At 46.8% G+C, this 23,727-nt stretch overlaps 2 protein-coding genes across 2 annotated transcripts in view; one reads left to right on the forward strand and one right to left on the reverse strand.

The window, feature by feature from the left end:
• Positions 1 to 2,044, reverse strand: part of YIPF3 (Yip1 domain family member 3) — a 34,988-nt gene extending 32,944 nt beyond the window's left edge. Inside the window, exons 1-6 of the mRNA XM_063918789.1 lie at positions 1,666 to 2,044; positions 1,372 to 1,575; positions 1,159 to 1,265; positions 830 to 875; positions 608 to 700; positions 181 to 312 (exon numbers count right to left, since the gene is read on the reverse strand). Of these exons, the coding sequence (XP_063774859.1) occupies positions 181 to 312; positions 608 to 700; positions 830 to 875; positions 1,159 to 1,265; positions 1,372 to 1,575; positions 1,666 to 1,737 (654 nt within the window). The 5' untranslated portion in view covers positions 1,738 to 2,044. The remainder of the gene's footprint in view (positions 1 to 180; positions 313 to 607; positions 701 to 829; positions 876 to 1,158; positions 1,266 to 1,371; positions 1,576 to 1,665) is intronic.
• A 71-nt stretch (positions 2,045 to 2,115) lies between these two features.
• On the forward strand, positions 2,116 to 17,757 carry POLR1C (RNA polymerase I and III subunit C). The gene is made up of 9 exons (XM_063918788.1): positions 2,116 to 2,389; positions 2,839 to 2,910; positions 9,774 to 9,881; positions 11,152 to 11,284; positions 11,777 to 11,896; positions 11,982 to 12,137; positions 14,288 to 14,437; positions 14,626 to 14,742; positions 16,433 to 17,757. The coding sequence occupies exons 1-9, from the start codon at positions 2,327 to 2,329 to the stop codon at positions 16,549 to 16,551; spliced, it is 1,038 nt and encodes a 345-aa protein (XP_063774858.1). The 5' UTR covers positions 2,116 to 2,326; the 3' UTR covers positions 16,552 to 17,757.
• Positions 17,758 to 23,727: the final 5,970 nt, after the last annotated feature.

The raw sequence follows: 23,727 nt of genomic DNA on the forward strand, positions 1-23,727 counted from the left end.
AGTGACAGGGTCTGCAGCATGGTGATCTGAGCCTTACACAAATAGGCAACATGCTAGGTGATCAGACTGCTCCACAGTGTATACTCATCGATAGTGACAGGGTCTGCAGCATGGTGATCTGAGCCTTACACAATTAATTAACATGCTAGGTGATCAGACTGCTCCACAGAGTGTACTCACCAATAGTGACAGGGTCTGCAGCATGGTGATCTGAGCGTTACACAAATAGGCAACAAAGTAAACAAATGAGGAGACTCCCATCCAATATCCAAAGCATGTACCGATGGCAGTGCCCATTAGAGTGCCCTCTACCTGTCAGGCAAAGAAACACAATGCTGTGAGTGTCCACCCATTACTTACGGTCTCCTCAAGAGTTTCTGCATATCAGACATATTGCATCTCAGACATCCTGTTGGGTTATATCTTTCTCGCCTCTAATGTTGCTCATATCTTTTCCTTCTCTCCTATATTTTTTCCTCTCAGTTGCATCACATTTTCTTTGTTGTCCCATCAGTCTTTTCACTAGTGGTCCAGCAAGTTCCACCATAACTTCTAGTTTGTTCCTGTTACCCTACATCTACCCCTGTACCACTGAGACTCCACTTACGATGACAGTCCCTGACGATTTCATTCCATGCAGAAGGATAGCCACCATGGTGAACACCAACATGAGCGGGCCATACAGCTCCCCAGCAATTTTCTGCAGAGATAAAATTAGAAGGAGCCTCTTAACGTCTTGTCCATCATCACTACTGATATTCACTGATGTTTCCAATGCTGGCTCCGGCAATATGCTCACCACAGAGCAGCCCTTGTATGACGTACTCACCTGGGGGAAGTTAATCATCTTCACTGGGATCATGGACTCCAGCAACCTATGACAGGAATATATATATATAGTATGAGATACTGCTGCTTTATATCTGCTGCGAGCATCATCCTTTCAGCATTAATATTCATAGCAACGTGACCCTACAGAAAATGTGCTTTAGTGCGTACCAGAGTTACTGTCACATCCCACTCTCATTCAACGTTTAATTTTTTTTCCAAATCAATAAACAAGGATTGGAGCAAATGTCATCTTCAGTGACGGATGTATGGGGTAAAGCTTATTACAGCTTTGTGCTGGTATCTCAGAGTAAGAAACTGCGGACTCACCGATTCCGGACCTGTATTGGTTCCACATCAAAGTATGGACGTAGGATGTCTATGTTTGCGTAAAGGTTAAATGCCTTAGATGCCTGTCTTTTCCCTGCTTGCCACATCTGAGAAGGAGGAACAGATGCAGATGACATAACACTGACAGACAGCAAAGGACAGGGGCTTGATCGGTCCGCAAAACACCCACCCACAGGGTAACTGCGGTCTCACCTCATCCGCTACTTGCCGTCCTAACTGTCCCTTGATTCCTTTCATCCCGAGAAAGGCTCCATCCTCTTCACCCTCCTCTGTGACTGCGTCCACTTCCTCTTCATCCTCCTTCATCCTCTGGTGAATCTCTCCCATATCCTCGAAGCTGGACCCCGATGTGTCATCCATATTCTCCATATCAATCACAGCCGCTCCGCTCCCGCTCTATACAAAAAAATAAGAATAATGATGATTTCCATCACCCAGAACCCAGGCAGAGAGCAGATGTGGGTCACTGGATGGATCATGAAGTACCTGCATGTTGTCTTCAAAGCCGCCCCAATCAGCTGCTGTCAGGTTTCCGCTGCCTACACCTGTGCTTGCCATTCTACCTTCTGTATACTGCCCCTGTGTACTGCTCCTATGCCCTGGCTCTTTCTTCCTATCTCCTATATAATTATCCCTGTATACTACTATATCCTGTACACTGCCACCTGTATACAGCTCCTATATCCTGCCCCCATGTACTGCCCCTCTTTTGCCACCTTTATCCTGCCCCTTTGGCTTTGATTGGCCCCAGAGTCAGACAGTCAGGTGGTGGTGGAGGGGCAGCCGCCTTTACACTGCTGAGCCTGACACCCGGAAGTAAACAAGATCTGGAGACGTGGAGAGGCGGAACCGGAGATCTCGCGAGAGCTGGGCCGCCATGTTACCGGTGGCAGGGAGAGGAGATGAGTGTTACCCGGAACACCGCTACCCTGGCCCAACGCAAGGGATTATCCAGTCTGTGGCTCAGTCAACGGTGATACCCAGGTCACCCTGGTCCACCGCACACGGCTTAGGATAAACCTATCAGGCGTCCGGGTAGGGGGTCTGCTATCTACACCAGAAACAAGGCGTCCGTCTCCATGGTAACAGCTAGTGGAGGTATCGGTACGCGCATGCGCCGAGCTTTGCATCCTCTCAGGCAGGAGGCATGGCGGACATCGTGCGGGAGATGAGGAGCCGCGTGCTGCTGGGGGAGTTCGGGCTACGGAATGTGAGAGCGCACTCACCCTTACCTCAGTTACTGCTGACACTCACCCTTCATCTTCCCTGTTATTCACACTCACTTTGTCATTCACTCACCCACCCTATCATTCACAGTCATATGGTCACTCACCCTCATATAGGGTTAACTCATTCACACTTGCCCTCAGTACTCACCATGCTCAGATTCCTGCCACTAACCCTATCACTCACACTATCATACACTCACCCTCAATGTCCTCATCACCCGTTCCTCAGTGTCTCCAGTACTCACACTTAGGGGCTCTGCTTCCTTAGTCTGTCACTCACACTTTATTACTGTAAATAATACTTATCATTGCCATGCTACACGTGTGCATCATATTGGTGCCCTGCAGCACTCGCACTCATCAAGTCACCCACATGGCCCTTACAGTCGCCCTGTCAGGTCTGATGAGTTCTGTGGTTCTCCTCTAACAGGTTCACAGCACGGATTTCCCAGGGAATTACCCGGACTATGATGACACTTGGGACCAGGAGAAGTTTGAGAAGGTAAGTTTGTTCCTGAGGGCTGAGCCTAACAGTGACAGGAGGAAATACGCCATCACACTGGGCAGCCATGCAATGGAGTCGCTGTCAGACTGAAACATTCAGAGATGGCTGCTGTCACCTGAAGCATCTTCCTCTGCTCTCGGTACATGTGTGCTGAGCGATCTAGCAGATAACGCTCAGCACACAGCGCGATGTGTGCTGAGCGAGGGGGGGAGCACTCAGTACACCCAGCGGTGAAGTGAGCGATCTAACTAGATTTGGCCTGCATGCAGGCCAATCTAGAGTAGGCGATGGCGGCGCGCGGGGCTGTGCATCTCTATTGCTATGGACAAACGGAGCGTTGTGTGCTTCATTTCTAAGCATCCATTGCTACGTGTGCACCCCCCTTAATTTTGAAGCAATCTGACTAGATTGTTTAGAAATGAAGCACACAGCGCTCCGTGTGTTTGCCCCATGGCGATAGTTGCACGGCCCGGCACGTCGCTATCGCTGGTTCTAGATCGGCCTGCATGCATTACAAATCTAGTCAGATCACTCACTTCACCGCTGGGTGAAGTGAGTGTACCCCCTCTCGCTCATCACTCATTGTGCTGTGTACTAAGTGGGGGGGGGGGGGGGGGGGGGGATGTGTGCTGAGCGATCTATCACAGAACACTCAGCAAACATCTCTCCCCCCTCTCACTCAGCACTCATTGCGCTGTGTGCTAAGTGGGGGGTAGAGATGTGTGCTGAGCGGTCTGTGATAGATTGCTCAGCACACATCTCCCTCTGTGTAACCCCCTTTAAAGCAATGTGTGCTGAGCAATCTGTGTGTTAACCTAGATTGCTAAGCACACTGGCCCAAGTCGCCCTGTGTGTGCCCAGCATTACACAGTGACCCTCAGTGCAGAGTTTATAATGAGGTGATCCAAATGTGAATCCTAGAGTCAGGAAGTCACTCAGTTACATGCATGTGATAATTTAACTATGCATACTGGAGGGTTGGCTGCTGTTGCTGCAAAAAACAAAACCCTAGTGTATAAGTTTGTCCATGTGACGGGGAAAATAGATTTTCTCTATCGTCCTAAGTGGATGCTGGGGTTCCTGAAAGGACCATGGGGAATAGCGGCTCCGCAGGAGACAGGGCACAAAAAAGTAAAGCTTTACTAGGTCAGGTGGTGTGCACTGGCTCCTCCCCCTATGACCCTCCTCCAGACTCCAGTTAGATTTTGTGCCCGAACGAGAAGGGTGCAATCTAGGTGGCTCTCCTAAAGAGCTGCTTAGAGAAAGTTTAGTTTAGGTTTTTTTTTCTTTACAGTGAGTCCTGCTGGCAACAGGATCACTGCAACGTGGGACTTAGGGGGAAAGTAGTAAACTCACCTGCATGCAGAGTGGATTTGCTGCTTGGCTACTGGACACCATTAGCTCCAGAGGGATCGAACACAGGCCCAGCCGTGGAGTCCGGTCCCGGAGCCGCGCCGCCGACCCCCTTGCAGATGCTGAAGCGTGAAGAGGTCCGGAAACCGGCGGCTGAAGACTCCTCAGTCTTCATAAGGTAGCGCACAGCACTGCAGCTGTGCGCCATTTTCCTCTCAGCACACTTCACTGGGCAGTCACTGAGGGTGCAGAGCGCTGGGGGGGGGCGCTCTGAGAGGCAAATATAAACCTTATACAAGGCTAAAAATACCTCACATATAGCCCATAGGGGCTATATGGAGATATTTAACCCCTGCCTGACTGGAAAAATAGCGGGAGAAGAACCCGCCGAAAAAGGGGCGGGGCCTATCTCCTCAGCACACGGCGCCATTTTCTGTCACAGCTCCGCTGGTCAGAACGGCTCCCAGGTCTCTCCCCTGCACTGCACTACAGAAACAGGGTAAAACAGAGAGGGGGGGCACATTAATGGCTATATATATATATATTAAAGCAGCTATAAGGGAGCACTTAATATAAGGATATCCCTTGTATATATAGCGCTTTGTGGTGTGTGCTGGCAGACTCTCCCTCTGTCTCCCCAAAAGGGCTAGTGGGTCCTGTCTTCATTAGAGCATTCCCTGTGAGTTTGCGGTGTGTGTCGGTACGTGGTGTCGACATGTATGAGGACGATATTGGTGTGGAGGCGGAGCAATTGCCAAATATGCAGATGTCACCCCCCAGGGGGTCGACACCAGAATGGATGCCTTTATTTGTGGAATTACGTGATGGTTTATCTTCCCTTAAACAGTCAGTTGAGGACATGAGGCGGCCGGACAATCAATTAATGCCTGTCCAGGCGCCTCAAACACCGTCAGGGGCTGTAAAACGCCCTTTGCCTCAGTCGGTCGACACAGACCCAGACACGGGCACTGATTCCAGTGACGACGGTAGAAATTCAAACGTATTTTCCAGTAGGGCCACACGTTATATGATTTTGGCAATGAAGGAGACGTTACATTTAGCTGATACTACAGATACCGTAAAACAGGGTATTATGTATGGTGTGAAAAAACTACAAACAGTTTTTCCTGAATCAGAAGAATTAAATGACGTGTGTGATGAAGCGTGGGTTGCTCCTGATAAAAAGTTGATAATTTCAAAAAAGTTATTGGCATTATACCCTTTCCCGCCAGAGGTTAGGGCGCGCTGGGAAACACCCCCTAAGGTGGACAAGGCGCTCACACGCTTATCCAAACAAGTGGCGTTACCCTCTCCTGAGACGGCCGCACTTAAGGATCCATCAGATAGAAAGATGGAAGTTATTCAAAAGAATATATACACACATGCAGGTGTTATACTACGACCAGCTATAGCAACTGCCTGGATGTGCAGTGCTGGAGTAGTTTGGTCAGAATCCCTGATTGAAAATATTGATACCCTAGATAGGGACAATGTTTTACTGTCGTTAGAACAAATAAAGGATGCATTTATCTATATGCGTGATGCACAGAGGGATATTTGCACACTGGCATCTCGGGTGAGTGCTATGTCCATTTCAGCCAGAAGAGCCTTATGGACACGACAGTGGACAGGCGATGCGGATTCAAAACGTCACATGGAGGTTTTGCCGTATAAAGGGGAGGAGTTATTTGGAGTTGGTCTATCAGACTTGGTGGCCACGGCTACTGCCGGGAAATCCACTTTTTTTACCTCAAGTCACTCCCCAACAGAGAAAGGCACCGACCTTTCAACCGCAGCCTTTTCGCTCCTACAAAAATAAGAGAGCAAAGGGCTTGTCGTACCTGCCACGAGGCAGAGGAAGAGGGAAGAGACACCAACAGGCAGCTCCTTCCCAGGAACAGAAGCCCTCCCCGGCTCCTGCAAAAACCTCAGCATGACGCTGGGGCCTCTCAAGCGGACTCGGGGACAGTGGGGGGCCGTCTCAAAAATTACAGCGCGCAGTGGGCTCACTCGCAGGTAGACCCCTGGATCCTGCAGATAATATCTCAGGGGTACAGGTTGGAATTAGAGACGGATCCTCCTCATCGTTTCCTGAAGTCTGCCTTACCAACCGTCTCTTCCGAAAGGGAGAGGGTGTTGGAAGCCATTCACAAGCTGTACGCTCAGCAGGTGATAGTCAAAGTACCCCTATTACAACAAGGAAAGGGGTATTATTCCACTCTATTTGTGGTACCGAAGCCGGATGGCTCGGTAAGGCCTATTCTAAATCTGAAGTCCTTGAACCTCTACATAAAAAAGTTCAAGTTCAAGATGGAGTCACTCAGAGCAGTGATAGCGAACCTGGAAGAAGGGGACTTTATGGTATCCTTGGACATCAAGGATGCGTATCTACACGTTCCGATTTACCCCGCACACCAGGGGTACCTCAGGTTCATTGTTCAAAACTGTCACTATCAGTTTCAGACGCTGCCGTTCGGATTGTCCACGGCGCCTCGGGTCTTTACCAAGGTAATGGCCGAGATGATGATTCTTCTTCGAAGAAAAGGCGTATTAGTTATCCCATACTTGGACGATCTCCTAATAAGGGCAAGGTCCAGAGAACAGCTGGAGACAGCTTTAGCACTATCTCAAGAGGTGCTAAGACAACACGGGTGGATTCTGAATATTCCAAAATCCCATTTAATCCCGACAACTCGTCTGCTGTTCCTAGGAATGATTCTGGACACGGTTCAGAAAAAGGTTTTCCTTCCAGAGGAAAAAGCCAAGGAGTTATCCGATCTGGTCAGGAACCTCCTAAAACCAGGAAAAGTGTCAGTACATCAATGCACAAGAGTCCTGGGAAAAATGGTGGCTTCTTACGAAGCAATTCCATTCGGCAGATTCCATGCAAGAATATTCCAAAGGGATCTGTTGGACAAATGGTCAGGGTCGCATCTGCAGATGCACCTGCGAATAACCCTGTCACCAAAGACAAGGGTGTCACTTCTGTGGTGGTTGCAGAAGGCTCACCTATTAGAAGGCCGCAGATTCGGCATTCAGGATTGGATCCTGGTGACCACGGACGCCAGCCTGAGAGGCTGGGGAGCAGTCACACAAGGAAGAAACTTCCAGGGAGTATGGACGAGTCTGGAAAAGTCTCTTCACATAAACATTCTGGAACTAAGAGCAATCTACAATGCTCTAAGCCAGGCGGAACTTCTCCTGCAAGGAAAGCCGGTGTTGATTCAGTCGGACAACATCACGGCGGTCGCCCATGTAAACAGGCAGGGCGGCACAAGAAGCAGGAGTGCAATGGCAGAAGCTGCCAAGATTCTTCGCTGGGCGGAGAATCACGTGATAGCACTGTCAGCAGTGTTCATCCCGGGCGTGGACAACTGGGAAGCAGACTTCCTCAGCAGACACGATCTTCATCCGGGAGAGTGGGGTCTACATCCAGAAGTCTTCAACATGTTAATAGACCGTTGGGAAAGACCAATTGTAGACATGATGGCGTCTCGCCTCAACAAGAAACTGGACAAATATTGCGCCAGGTCAAGAGATCCACAGGCAATAGCTGTGGACGCACTGGTAACTCCTTGGGTGTACCAGTCAGTGTATGTGTTTCCTCCTCTGCCGCTCATACCAAAGGTATTGAAGATCATACGGCAAAGAAGAGTAAGAACAATACTAGTGGTTCCGGATTGGCCGAGAAGGACTTGGTATCCGGAACTTCAAGAGATGCTCACGGACGAACCGTGGCCTCTACCTCTGAGAAGGGACCTGCTACAGCAGGGTCCCTGTCTTTTTCAAGACTTACCGCGGCTGCGTTTGACGGCATGGCGGTTGAACGCCAGATCCTAAAAGGGAAAGGCATTCCAGAAGAAGTCATTCCTACCTTGATTAAGGCACGGAAGGAAGTCACCGTGAAACATTATCACCGCATTTGGCGAAAATATGTAGCGTGGTGCGAGGATCGGAGGGTTCCGACGGAGGAATTCCAACTGGGTCGTTTCCTACATTTCCTGCAATCAGGATTATCTATGGGTCTCAAATTGGGATCCATTAAGGTTCAAATTTCGGCCCTGTCAATATTCTTCCAAAAAGAATTGGCCTCTGTCCCTGAGGTCCAGACTTTTGTCAAGGGAGTACTGCATATACAGCCTCCTGTGGTGCCTCCGGTGGCACCGTGGGATCTAAATGTAGTTTTAGATTTCCTCAAATCCCATTGGTTTGAACCATTGAAAAAGGTGGATTTGAAATATCTCACATTGAAAGTGACTATGTTACTAGCCCTGGCCTCTGCCAGGAGAGTATCTGAATTGGCGGCTTTATCTTATAAAAGTCCTTATCTAATCTTCCATTCGGATAGGGCAGAACTGCGGACTCGTCCGCATTTTCTCCCTAAAGTGGTATCAGCATTTCATCTGAACCAACCTATTGTGGTGCCTGCGGCCACTAGCGACTTGGAGGACTCCAAGTTGTTGGACGTTGTCAGAGCCTTAAAAATATACATTGCAAGGACGGCTGGAGTCAGAAAATCTGACTCGCTGTTTATATTGTATGCACCCAACAAGTTGGGCGCACCTGCTTCTAAGCAGTCGATTGCTCGTTGGATTTGTAACACAATTCAACTTGCACATTCTGTGGCAGGCCTGCCACAGCCTAAAACTGTAAAAGCCCACTCCACAAGGAAGGTGGGCTCATCTTGGGCGGCTGCCCGAGGGGTCTCGGCATTACAACTCTGCCGAGCAGCTACGTGGTCGGGGGAGAACACGTTTGTAAAATTTTACAAATTTGATACCCTGGCAAAGGAGGACCTGGAGTTCTCTCATTCGGTGCTGCAGAGTCATCCGCACTCTCCCGCCCGTTTGGGAGCTTTGGTATAATCCCCATGGTCCTTTCAGGAACCCCAGCATCCACTTAGGACGATAGAGAAAATAAGAATTTACTTACCGATAATTCTATTTCTCGGAGTCCGTAGTGGATGCTGGGCGCCCATCCCAAGTGCGGATTATCTGCAATACTTGTACATAGTTATTGTTAACTAATTCGGGTTATTGTTAAGGAGCCATCTTTAAGAGGCCCTTTCTGTTGTCATACTGTTAACTGGGTTTAGATCACAAGTTGTACGGTGTGATTGGTGTGGCTGGTATGAGTCTTACCCGGGATTCAAAATGCCTCCCTTATTGTGTATGCTCGTCCGGGCACAGTACCTAACTGGAGTCTGGAGGAGGGTCATAGGGGGAGGAGCCAGTGCACACCACCTGACCTAGTAAAGCTTTACTTTTTTGTGCCCTGTCTCCTGCGGAGCCGCTATTCCCCATGGTCCTTTCAGGAACCCCAGCATCCACTACGGACTCCGAGAAATAGAATTATCGGTAAGTAAATTCTTATTGTAAGCTTCACTGGTGCAGGGACTGAAGTGAGTGACCAAATCTATATAATATAATTCCTGTGTCTGTAGGATTGTTGCTCTGTCTATGTTTCCTTACTGTTCTTTAATGTGTTCTTATTGTGTCTTATGATAGAGCTTCCGGGTGGATATTATTAAGATGGAAGATGACCTCCTGGAGTTTGACATGATTGGAATTGATGCAGCTTTTGCAAATGCATTCAGGCGCATCCTACTGGCTGAGGTTTGCACATTGTGGGAGTACCCACGTTTTATGACTTTGACCTATTGCTATCATCATCTTCATCTACAGATATGAAATAGTTTGTATGTATGTGCGAGATAAACTCTACAACTACTGAACTGATTTTGATGGGTTTTTCACTGAAATGAACTTGAGATCCTCAGAATAACTTAGGCTGTGAATTATCTTGCTATCATTTTAATTGAATAATTGACAAACAAAATAAAAAAACAAACAGTGTGAGGACATCTTGTGGCTAAAAAGTAGAATGTGGCTATAAATCATCTTGCTATCATGTTAATTGACTACAAGCCGCAACCTGGCTGCTTAGGGTCCTGACAGGCTCCGCCTCTTCTCAGGACCCTGATCAGCCAGCCAGAAGCCACAAGATGGCCACTGCCTGCCTGAGTCAGCAGCACTGCTGACTTAGGGACATGCAGGCGACAGCCAAACAATATTAGTTCCCTCCATGCACTGCACCCCACGACACTGACTGGCGCCCCCCTCTCCAATACCGGCACACATCTTTGCACACTGTGTTGCTGCACTTGAATAAAATAAAACAATTTGTAAATGACAGGGTGGGCACGTGCCTTTGTGCCCCCACCACCACCGAATCCGCCTATTGCTGTTGAAATTTAAGCGCTTACAATTTCTCGTTAGCATATGTCTTGGAATAACTTTAAACAAAGCACAAGGTCAGTCCTTTAATGTCTGTGTGGACTTGCGCAGCGAGGTCTCCTCACATGGTCATTTATGCGTGGGTCTTTCCCATATCTGTAATGTCACCAATCAAATCTTACTCATAACTGAAGACACGTAATGTGGTTTACAATAGGTATTTACGTACTGAAAGAATTGGTAAACAATAAGAAAATAAAAATAAATTTTTACTATAGAAAATATTAAGAAGACAAGTTAAAGACATTTTTTAATAAAATGACGTATCACTCGGCAACGATAGACACTGCTAGTATTGTATATTATTCACCAAAAGCAAACTGCCCCGTCAACACACTCATCTGAATGCCAGTCTGAAATGTCCTGTAACTTGGAGCCCCTGCCCCCCAGCAGGCTCATTCACCCCCCCCCCCCCCCCCCCCATCCCCCACCACCACCACCACCACCACACTATCCTGGGTGAGACTATACCTCTCCGACTTGCATCCTCACCCTAACCGCAGATCATGGAGACAGCGTTTATACTTTATGTACTGAGACGTGGGATTTTCTATGTATTGAAAAATACACAACTACTTTCCCCCCACAGGTCCCCACCATGGCCATAGAGAAAGTCTATGTGTATAAAAACACCTCTATCGTACAGGATGAGATCCTTGCTCATCGGCTGGGCCTGATCCCTATTCGGGCTGATCCTCGACTCTTTGAATATCGCAGCACAGGTAAGTAATTGCAGAAATCGGTGTACTTACTGTAGTGTTCATGCTAGGCTGTTTAAGCAGGGTGCAGCGCCCTGTCCGATATAGATAGATATATATAGACAGATAGATAGAGATAGAGATATATATATTATATATATATATATATATATATATATATATATATATATATATCTCTATCTATCTATCTATCTCTATTTTTTTTTTTTTGTTATAGGGCGAAATACATCCTGCTCCTTTAGCGGCCCTGCTAAAACAGCCTGCCCACTACCGCTGCGTGTATACATGCCGTGCGCACTAGCAGGACCACTACTTACGAGATAGAAGATAGTATGTACGCATGTACCTGAGTTCAGTGTAGACACTGACACCTCCTGTATCCCACTTGATAGTACAGTGGGACACTAATGCCCACACGCCATTTTATATTGTTATAGAGGCACGCTTGGAACCCCATGTCTCACCAGCCTCTCTTCTTTCTACTTTCTTTTCCAGAAGATGCAGAGGGCACAGAAATAGACACTCTCCAGTTTGAGCTGGATGTGAAATGTAAAAGAAACCCCCAGGCTTCTAAGGACTCCTCAGACCCCAACGAGCTCTACCTGGATCATAAAGGTGAGTGGGGGACATCTCAGGTGGCGTTCGCCTGCAGTATTATACACCTGAGCTATTACTAATGCCTTCTTGTCTATAACCTCAGTGTACACAAGACACATGAAGTGGCTCCCACAAGGTAACCAGTCTGACCTGTTCTCCGAGGCGGACCCTCCTCGTCCTGTCCATGATGATATCCTAATTGCTCAGTTGCGTCCTGGCCAGGAGATCCATGTCGTCTTGTATTGCGTCAAAGGCATTGGTGAGCTATTACAGTGGATAAGGGAGCGGGGATAATGCAGAGCGAACACTGCGCAAGTTGGAGCGGTGTAACTTGTGTGAAATCGCACCGCACATGCCCAGAACAGTGGGCCCCCCCCCCCCGACCAAGGCAGAAATTGCGATCGCACCGCAATTTGCCATCCTCCATCTTTCTGATTGCGACGGCTGCGTGTGACGTCATGCAGCTGCCGCGATCACGCCCCCATGTGGATGCCGCCACCCCCATTTCCCCGCAACGCTCCGTCTCCGCCTGGGAATCGGAGCGTTGCCGCCCAGCCAACGGCTCTGCCTGATTGACGGGCAGAGGCGTTCGCTTTTTCTGTGGGCGTCCGCAGAAAATGCGGGCGCAAGCGCTTGCATACTTTTAGTAATTTTTGCGGTTGGATCGCCTATTGCAATCCAGCTTGAATCGGGCCCAGTATGCGAATTTCCCATGCGGATTTCTGGCGTTCTGGGGCTTACGCCTGCCATCAGTGGACTGCTTTTAATGGGTGTAACGGGTAGGATGGAGTTTTTCTAATGACTATTTACTAAATTACAAACACACTTGGAAAGAGATGGATGTATGCCTGGAAAAGCTGTTTGCTGATGGTTAGGGTCAGATGAAAATACATGATAATGATGATAATAATAATAATAATAATAATAATTTTATTTATATAGCGCTCTTTCTCCAATAGGACTCAAGGCGCTTAACAGATACATAGCATAATATAGTACAGAAAATAATGAAGTACATTTTCATAAAATACAGAAGCATGAAGATACTAAAAGGGACACTATGGAAATGCTGAGTAAACAGGAAAGTCTTGAGTCTACTTTTGAAGGATTCTATAGTTGGGGCCTTTCGCACTGTGCGGGGAAGTGAGTTCCATAGAGTCGGAGCCGCATGACTAAAAGCTCGACCCCCGGATGAATTACAGGAGATTCTAGGTACTGCTAAAAGTCCTTCATCTACAGATCGCAGTAATCGAGTGGGGCAGTATGGGGTCAGAAGCTGCTTCAGGTACCTTGGGCCCTGGTCATGTAATGCTTTGGAACTCAGTAAGCCAATCTTGACGATGATTCGCCATCTTACAGGCAGCCAGTGGAGGCAGTAGAGGATGGGTGTTATGTGGCTAGAACGGGGCTGGTTGGTTAACAGCCTGGCAGCTGTGTTTTGCACCAGCTGTAAGCGGTGCAATTCTTTTGCTGGGAGACCAAGGTAGAGGGCATTACAGTAGTCTAATCGAGATGATACAAATGCATGTATGACTTTTGACATATCATCTGAGGGAATTAAGTGCTTGATTCTGGCTATGTTCCTCAGGTGAAAGAATGAGGATTTGATTGTGGCTGATATCTGATGTTTAAGTGTCAAGCCACCATCCAGGACAACGCCAAGATTCCGCACACGATCACTGGTCTGTAATTCTGAATCCCCGAGTGTAATTCCAGTTGGTTGGCTATGCTGCAGTCTTGTCCTTTGATGTTGCTGTCATATCATAAGGACCTCTGTTTTATCCGGGTTCAGTCGCAGCCAACCGGCGCTCATCCACTCCTGTAGCTCAGCTAGACAGCCATTTAGGGTTGCTATTGGGTTATCAGTGCCCGGAGCAAATGACAAGTACAGTTTTGTATCATCTGCATAGCAGTGGTAGACCAGGCCATGGCGCCTGATTATTTCGCCCAATGGGAGCATGTATACTGCAAAAATGATGACAAGTGTGTAGTTGAGGTCAGTGACAGGTACCTAATGTAAAGTAATTGCATATACTGCTGCTGCAGGACGAAACGCATCTTGATTGCAGCACAATCTCTGCATATGGGAAAATGTGCCCTTTTTGGAGGTGCTTGTTTAGGAGTGATCGACTCCCCTTTTGCATTAGCTCCAAAGTGTGTAACGAAGAGCTTACATTATAGTGTTCATTCTAGCACCCTGCACCTTTAGAACACATGCAGTTCCTCTTTCCTACCTGGGGTGTCGCTCTCTGCTCAGCACTGAGATACAGACCAGAGTGTGCTAGAAGCACCACAGCAGAGAGTGACACCCCAGGCATTAAGAAGGAACTGCTAGAATGAACACTACGTTATTTACTCCTGCACATGCTACTGACGTATGTGTAATATAGGATCCCGCTGTCTCACCAGGGAAGGACCATGCCAAGTTCTCTCCTGTGGCCACAGCCAGTTACCGGCTGCTTCCAGAGATCACACTGTTAAGCCCCATAGAGGGGGACCTAGCAGAGACGTTGCAGAAATGTTTCTCTCCTGGAGTCATTGCAGTGGATGTGCAGAATGGTGAGTTGCATGTAGAACAATGCAGGGGGCTACTGCTATTCAATTGTAAATGCTGGATGTTACCGAAAAGTCTGAAAGACGTACATTTCATATGGGAGTGTTTATACCAGTAGGTAACTTACCTGGCCATTGACACATGCGGGCACACCTGTGTTTCTTGTGCTTCCTTCTCACGTGTGTTTTCTCAGGTAAAAAGGTAGCACGGGTGGAGAATTCTCGAATGGATACGTGTAGCCGCGAGATTTTCAGACATGACGAACTAAAGAACTTGGTCAAAATGGCACGGGTGCGAGACCACTTTATCTGTAAGTGTTCACGGAGGGTAAATGCGTAGTCTATTATTGGGGTGGCACAGATTTCCTACATGACATTAAAATATTCTGTTACTGGAGAATACAGACAGACTTCTGCTAAGTGATGGCATAAAAAGGACATACTTTTATAAGACAATTAAACTCGGCATTCCTGCTAGATATAAGGAGGTGAAACGCGCTGTGTACATTCATTTTGTTAGGCTGAATCTGGAATGAATAGTTACAGAATGACTTCTTGTGCTGAAACTAGCACATCTCCAAATTATTCAAGAGAGTGTGAGCGCTGATCCTGGTAAGCTTGGTAGCCTATCCTGGATCATTGTGTTTTCACCTGTAAGGAAATTCGGTCTCCTGGCGGTCAGGAGACCTATGTCAGAATCCCGACACTTGGTGCAAGCCCGCAAAGGGACACGCTGCGCTCACCGCCGGTATTCCGGTGCCTGTCTCCTGACCATCGGGATATCATACTGAATCCCTTTATGACACATTATCACGAGCCATAACCTATAAAGCTTATTTCATCATTATTAGGGGAACATGTTCTAAGCAGTGATAAAAATGGAGAAGTGAGCCAGTGGAGAAGTTACCCATGGCAACCAATCAGCATTGAATTAACATTTCTAAATTGCATACTATACAATTGTACGGAGCAGCTGATTGGTTGCCATGGTAAATTTCTCCACTGGCTCACTTCTCCGCTTTTATCACTGCTTAGTACATGCACCCCTAAGTCTCTTAAGTGGTGCTTATGTGGGACAAAAAGGTAAAATGGTGAATCATATCACTGGCTGCATTCTGCACAACTGTGGAGTGTTGTATGACAATGTGTGCTGAATGCACTGGGTGTGTCTGATAGTAGGGTTCACAGTAATAGGATACTGTGGAGATGCATTAGTGGTTCTTTATACAGGGGTCTTTATAATTCCTGTGCTTACATGGAATATCCATCGTTGTGTATTGTGATGGATTAAATAGATCTGCTTTTACAGTTTGACGGTAACGTTATTCTGTACAATTCGCTAACTTCCCAATTTGCATAGTTAGAAAATAATGTGTGTAGTTTGTTGGCAACATTAGTGTCATTCTAGAACATCTTATTCATCACTGAACCACGTGTCCCAGACTGATCATACGTAAAAACTACCACAAGAGCTCTGCTTCCTTCCCTGAGAGTGAAACGCGTTTCGCACTGGGTGAGGCTAGTGTGGTGTCTCATTCCTAGGGTGACTCCGGGATATTCTCTGGGTGGATTACCTATTGGGAAATGATCACAATGGCCTATGTACAGATGTAGCCATGCTCGTCTTTGCTGCGATACGGCTTGCTGCATGACATGCCGGGCTGCAACTATTCATAGTCTGTGATCGGTCCGATAATTTAGGAATTAATGGAGCAATCGCCGGCTGCAAATTTTGACAGCCTGACACGTCATGCAGCGTGATGAGCATGGCTACATCTGTATGTGACCAAAAGACACCGGTATATATGGACACGCCACTGAAAGGTCAGCTCTAGCCAATGTTATTACATAGCTGCTGAATGTCCACGTCAGTGTTGAGAGCATAATGATTGTCAGGCCAGGCACAGGATTGTAAAAGGTTATCATTGTCCTGCATGATCAGGAACCTACTTTGGGCATTTCATACGATTGGTCACCTCTGATATAACCACATTTCTTCAGTTTCTATAGAATCCACCGGTATTTTACCCCCGGACACTCTACTCAAAGAGGCCATCAAGGTTCTGATGGGGAAATGTCGCCGGTTCCTGGATGAGCTGGATGCTGCCCAGATGGACTGAAGTTCCACACTCTCAATGACAATGTGCACATACTGGACCCAATCCGCCGTGGACAGAGACTTATAGATGACCTCTCATGTGGCCAGCAAAACTTTTAAATTAGCTCATTACACATGATTGGAGGGCATAGAGACCCATAATTAGGAGAAACTTTGGGCCCCAGACAACGTGGAGAAGATGCTTCCTAACAGACGTCTGTAATACTTGATTTTACAAGTTGCAAAAGGAGCTGTTCAGAGAAATATCTGAATAGTGTAAAACATGGTGATTTCCTGCCCATAAGATTGATTTTTGTTTGCTGATAGAAGTATGTCGAGTTATAACTCATGAAAGTAAATACTGTACATATGAACACAGCCTTGAAGAAGTTTTAGAAGTACAGTACCAAACCTTACCATTTTTTGACTGAAAAGAGGGGGACCCTAAATTAGGTGCTGCTTGAGTAGTGGGAATCTACTGTACCAAGGGGGGATTGACGACTCCCCAAATCAAAGAGCAAAAAATAAAACAATAAAGTGGGAACAGTTTGTTGGAAAGGTAGCGGAGTAAAATGGCCGTAATCAGTAAGGATACTGCCGCATTAATGGGATGCGGTCAATTTACCTACAATCAAAATACCGACAACCATTGACCGACGGTCAAAATACAGACAAGGTCAAAATACCGACATTTGAACTGTCGACAGGCCAAAAAGTCTACATGAGTGTTTCATGATTTGTTTTTTTTTTTTTATTGAAACCGACTTTTTCATACTTTACCATCCCAGTGGACCTGGAGGGGAGAGCGCAGCGGTACACTTATACGGTGTCCATGTCACCTTATGTCGACATACACACCAGAAACCAATGAAAACCTTGTGTTGACTTTTCGACCTGTTGACATTTTAAATATCGGTCTTTTGGCCTTGTCGGTATTTTAGGTGTCGGTATTTTGACTGTCGGTCAATTGTTGTTGGGATTTTGATTGTAGATATTTCATACTAAACCTGTATTAATTATCACCTCTAACATGGGGACTTGACCTGTGTGTCTACAGATCTGTACAGCTCTATGAACCATCTGTGTGGTCACTGAATTTCTATTTGTTCCGCTTGCTAGATCACTTGCTCTGCTGAAAGTAGATCTACCAGGTGTATCTCGCTAAAAAAAAACAGGTTATAACTTATACACTGAATATATTTCTTATTAAATGAAGGCTCATACCATTTCTACATCTCCTGCTGTTTTATTAATGATCACTATAATTGCGGCGCAGTATACACCTACTGTATGCTGGGGGAAGGTGCATTAAGTTCCCTGATTTGCACGGAAGGCTTTCCACTTTCTATTGCGTAAGAATAGCTGAAAATTGGGCTTAACCCCACCGTTTTAATGGGATTAGTTTGCACCGTCCAGTTTCATATCTGCAGGAAAGCGCGTTTTCAGGACTATTTCAATCCATGTAATAAAATTCTTCAAACACCCAAAAGTTCCACGTGACAGGACACCTTCCCTGCAGGGTTGGCTTAATGTGCCGGCTCTTGTGAATGAAGATATGAGACAAATATAAAAAATATTGATTACTTTTCCCATGTCCTCTCTGAAACTGTTTTAAAACATCTCATGCAAATGGCAGTAATATGGATCCCCATTTCATGGACTTTCCTGTTAGAGGTGTAGCAAGGTGTCATGGTGCCTGGAGCAAGGTATGTTTCGGCGCCCCTCTCCCCTGTACTGAATTGGGGGCGTGGCCACCTGGGGCTGTTCTAGACCCTGTGGCACGCAGAGCGAAAGTTTCCTTTTTGCGCCCCCACACACACACCCGCAGGTGAAACATAGTGCGCGCCGAAGGCGCACGGCAAAAAAAAGGGCATGGCTTCATAGGGAAGGGGCATCGCCACAGTTATGCTGCCTGTAGTTATGGACCCAGTAGTTGTGCTCCCTGTAGCTGTGCCTGGAGTAGTTGTGCCAGCGGTAGATTTGCCCTCAGTAGAGTTGCCCCCAGTAGTTGTGCCGCTGTTGCTGAGCCCCCTGTAGATTTGCCCACAGTAGTAGTGCCCCCTGTAGATTTGCCCACAGTAGTAGTGCTCCCTGTAGATTTGCCCCCTGTATATTTGCCCCCAGTAGTTGTGCCCCCTCTATATTTGCCCCCAGTAGTTGTGCCCCCTGGTAGCGCCGCTTCACACACAAAGAAAAAAAAACCCTAAACAATACTCACCTGTCCCGCTCCTGCAGCGCCGTCTCCGTAGTCCTGTCCCGTCTGGCTGCGGCGCGTCTCCACCCGTCGGGCGTATGACGTCATGACGTCAGCCGTCCGTGCATCACGGAGCAGGGGAGGGAGCTGACGCTGCTCCGGCTCGCAGCTGTCAGTGACTGACAGCTGCAAGCTCCGTGCGGCCAGACGGAGGTCCCGGTGGAGTTGAGCTGCAGCGCCCTTTACTTTCTTGGGCGCCTGGAGCTCGAGCTCCACCGGAACCACCCCCCCTACGCCCCTGCTTCCTGTGCCAGGGAATAATAATAGTAACCACAAAGGGAGGAAAGGTAGAATCAACTATTGCACCAATAAAAACCTTTTTCCTTCTTACCTGAAATCTCCTGTCTGTGTTTGGGTTATTGGGCCGAATTCAGACCTGATCACTAGAAGGCGATTTTTGCACTGCTGCGATCAGATAGTTGCTGCCTACAGGGGGAGTGTATATTCACTTTGCAAGTAGGCAAACGCATGTGTAGCAGAGCTGTACAAACAGATCTTGTGCAGCCTCTGAGTAGCCCAGGACTTACTCAGCCGCTGCGATCACTTCAGCCTGTCCGGGACCGGAATTGACGTCAGGATCCCTCCCTGCAAACGCTTGGACACGCCTGTGTTTTTCCAGACACTCCCTGAAAACGGTCAGTTGCCTCCCACAAACGCCCTCTTACTGTCGATCTCCTTGCGAATGCCCGTGCGATTGGATCCTTCGCACAAACCCATGGCTGAGCGGCGATCCGCTTTGTACCTGTGCGATGCGCCTGGGCATTGCGGTGCATACGCATGCGTGGTTTAGACCTGATCGCCCGCTGTACGAAAACGCAGCCTAGCGCTCAGGTCTGAATTACCCCCATTGATTGTACAGCTGCTTCATTAGACCTCTTCATCATGTAATACTGAATGGAAGAAGAACCAAAAGACTGAAGGACCAGGGAGCTCATCAGCCACACTTCAATCCAGCAGGTTCCTCAGCAGTAAGCCACCATGGGGTTAATCCAATTAGCTGCGATGATCCCACAGGTGTGGGTCATTGCGGCAGCGGACACACTTTACGGCAGCCCGAATTTGCACAAAGTGCTCGCCACCCCATAGAGGTCCGAGCAATTTTGAGCAAATTCAGGCAGAATCCAGGCTGCGAGATCGGGTGTGGTTGCTGGCGTTTAAACGCTGCGGCAACGGCACTTTGCACCCTTTGCAGCTAATTGGATTGACCCCCATATTGCTGATGCTATTGAGCACAGGTGACTGACATGCTTTGTCTCCAGTCATTCCTGGACTCTGGTCCCTTTATTTCCAAGCACGCTAGTAGGCTATAGTCATGGAATAAAGATTTGTTTCTAAAAGAGCAACCAACTGCCACACTGCATATGTCCGTTCTTTTATCTCAATTCTCTCCTTTCTCTCGATGGTAGACCAACTCCATATGAACCCAAAAAATTGGAAGAGAAAAGAAGATATATAGTGTAATACAGTTTTATTCAATGAAAAAGTTAAAATGCAACCAAAATTTTTTTGCACAATAGTTCCACCAATGACTAGGCAAGAAAGCGTACCGGATAGATGGGGGTGTCCTATAATATCCACCCAAATAAGCATAGTGATATCCCACGGGTACCGCCCGATCTTTTCAGGTGCCGTGTTTTTCTCTGGATCTGCAGTATCCAAAAGATAAGGTGCCGGTTTGCTCCAATCTCCCCAATCAGCTCACCAACGCGTTTCTGCTCCCTGGGGAGCCTTTATCAAGGTGTAAGGTGGAATGGAACTGGTCGGGGTATTTATCCCCACCAGAGTGGTCTGATTGGTCGAGATTGTGCTGAGCCTAATTAGTATCTGAACTCTTTGGTTTTATTGGTTTTCATCCTCTCCTTATAATATACATTAAAACGTTTATTTGTTAACCTCCTATGAATGTATTTGGACCTCATAAAAGGCTAGAAATAGCCTTTTGCGGCGTGCGTTCCAAACCCTGGAACTCACGCCACTTCCTGCTTCCGCCCCTGGCTCCTAACCTCGCGGCGTGCGTTCCAGCTCCCTGGGACGCACGCTGCTTCCTGTATCCGCCCGCGCTACATCGCGGCTCTCCCCGGCGGAAGTACGTCAGTGGAACGCATATTATTTCCGCTTTCCATAGTGCGCTATTCGGGCGCCTACCCCTAACAACGCTTTGTTCTGTGCAAATGCAGCATAAATTCATTACAGTAGTATTTTTCAACAGTGCATATATCCAGAAAAGTGCAAACTGCATGCATTTATATACAAATGTGTGGGTTTAAAAGACATATTCAAAAGGACGTAAAAAAACATTAAAAACTGCTAGGGGATGGACTATTATACATATAGTATAAAATCTTCCATAAAAGGGATCAAATTCACAAAAAAGAGTGTAATTAAGTAGTTTTTTAAAAACTTTAAAAACGGGGGAACGCACTGTCTACCGCAAAAGGCTATTTCTAGCCTTTTATGAGGTCCAAATACATTCATAGGAGGTTAACAAATAAACGTTTTAATGTATATTATAAGGAGAGGATGAAAACCAATAAAACCAAAGAGTTCAGATACTAATTAGGCTCAGCACAATCTCGACCAATCAGACCACTCTGGTGGGGATAAATACCCCGACCAGTTCCATTCCACCTTACACCTTGATAAAGGCTCCCCAGGGAGCAGAAACGCGTTGGTGAGCTGATTGGGGAGACTGGAGCAAACCGGCACCTTATCTTTTGGATACTGCAGATCCAGAGAAAAACACGGCACCTGAAAAGATCGGGAGGTACCCGTGGGATATCACTATGCTTATTTGGGTGGATATTATATGACACCCCTATCTATCCGGTACGCTTTCTTGCCTAGTCATTGGTGGAACTATTGTGCAAAAAAATTTTGGTTGCATTTTAACTTTTTCATTGAATAAAACTGTATTACACTATATATCTTTTCTTTTCTCTTCCAATTTTTTGGGTTCATATGGAGTTGGTCTACCATCGAGAGAAAGGAGAGAATTGAGATAAAAGAACGGACATTTGGAGCCCATTTTTGAGACCGAACTAGACTGGGACTGTAACATTTTAATTCCTAGTATATGGAATTAGTGGAGAATTGGGACATGTAAATTTCTGTGCTATTATACATAGATAGACCTTTTTCTGATTATACACCAAGAGGGTGCGCACAGTTGCTTATCATTGTTGTTATTGTCTTAAGTATTTATGGTGGTTGGGATCACCATAGCTTCTGTTGCTGCACTTTTGAGTTGGGGCGCTGTTTTTTGAATTTCTGTTGTATTGACACTGCATATGTGCACATCAGGAACAAAGGGGGCCGGCCGCAGGTGCCAAAGCTACAGCTGATAGATATGATAGGCTGCCAAAAACGCAAAGGCTTTGGTGTTCAAATGTTGTAGTTGCTTGTACAACATAGAGGTTTTTTCTTAATAATGTAATTGGTAATGGTTTACCTACACATGGTTAGTAAGCCCAGGATTCTTAGGTGCTAAATTATTCTAATCCTTTCCTATTACACTCAAAATTTTAGTTTCCTTTTATGTACTAGGGAATAACCCACTGAATTGCTACAGGACCTAAAATGACCTAATCTGGCGTTAGTACCTAAAATTACCTATTTTAACTGTTCAAACTATTTGACTGATCGCTTGCACCTGTGATCCATTCGCTTCTATGGGAAAGACGCGGCTGCAAATGGAAAACAAACGTAGCAAGGAAGTAGCAAGACACATCTACAACAAAGGCACGGTGTTTCACACATAATGTTGCACGGTTTTATTTTCATACACTGTATACCGTACATTCCTAAACTGAATTTTTAAAACCTATAAAATCCTAAAATATGGATTGAAAAAATCCGTTGCCTAATAATCAGCCAATGCAGTAAAAGAATGCACTGCTCGGTTAAATCCAATATTATGGACGGAGTTTTGACTGTTGAAATTTTATTACGTGGATTATGCAGGTGACCCCAGTGGACATGAACCAGGGATCCTCTTGCAGAGAGCGCTTTCTGTTTAATTTATATTTATTAAGTTGACCCTGCAGGTGACTGTGGTAGACATGAGCCGGCATATCAGAGTGCATGTTCTGTTGTGCAAGAAATATTTTGGCTTTATATTTTGTAAGAATAACTTTTTTTAAAGCAGCATGTGCCTAGTTTTCTTTGGATTTTTGGCTCCAGGCTTGCTGTATTGTTACAAAGGGCCTAATTCAGACCTGATCATATCTGCACGGCTACGATCAGCCACCCTGACATGCGGGGGGACGCCCAGCACAGGGCTAGTCCACCCCGCATGTCTGGTCCTCCCCCCGCAGCACAGGGTACAAAAGCATTGCACGGCGGCGATGCTTTTGTACCTGAAGAGTAGCTCCCTACCATCGCAGTTCCGTCGCTCTCCGGGTTGCGGCGGCTGCATGTGACATCACGCTGCCGCCACGGCTTGACCCACACATGGTCCGGGCACACCTGCATTGCCCGGACCGCACCCCCAAAATGGCGGCCCATGCCCCCAGCCCGCCCAGCGAACGCCTCTGCCTGTCACTCAGGCAGAGGCGAACGCTGGGCAGAAATGCAGATCGCATCTTTGGCATGCGCCGGCTCACTGCGGCGCCTGTGCATTCGCAGTTCAGACCTGATCGACTGCTGTGCGAAAGGGCACGGCAGCGATCAGGTCTGAATTAGCCCCAAAGTGTTTTATATTTGGGAGCTAAAACCCACTTTCATTTTACTTTGTTGTAGGTGAATGAGATTGATCCTTGGTTATTGTTTTATTATGGCACATTTGTTCAATTCCTTAATTGATCATTCTTATGTACAAGACAATAAGAAAGTTATCTGGATAAGACAAGATTGTCCTAGATATTTAACTTGCAGATGCCACAAACCCCGCATCTTCAATATTCTGGCTTTTTAGTGCAAAATATGTTTATTGAAAAACAGTAGCAC

Source organism: Pseudophryne corroboree, chromosome 4 (genome assembly GCF_028390025.1).
Source record: "Pseudophryne corroboree isolate aPseCor3 chromosome 4, aPseCor3.hap2, whole genome shotgun sequence".
Lineage (NCBI taxonomy): Eukaryota > Metazoa > Chordata > Amphibia > Anura > Myobatrachidae > Pseudophryne > Pseudophryne corroboree.

Bases quoted from the DNA above. Each gene is read 5' to 3' on its own strand.
- POLR1C (XM_063918788.1), top strand. From the start codon at position 2,327: ATGGCGGACATCGTGCGGGAGATGAGGAGCCGCGTGCTGCTGGGGGAG. The intron at 9,882-11,151 runs GTTTGCACATTG...TTCCCCCCACAG, and splicing joins GGCGCATCCTACTGGCTGAG to GTCCCCACCATGGCCATAGA. The intron at 11,285-11,776 runs GTAAGTAATTGC...TTTCTTTTCCAG, and splicing joins CTTTGAATATCGCAGCACAG to AAGATGCAGAGGGCACAGAA.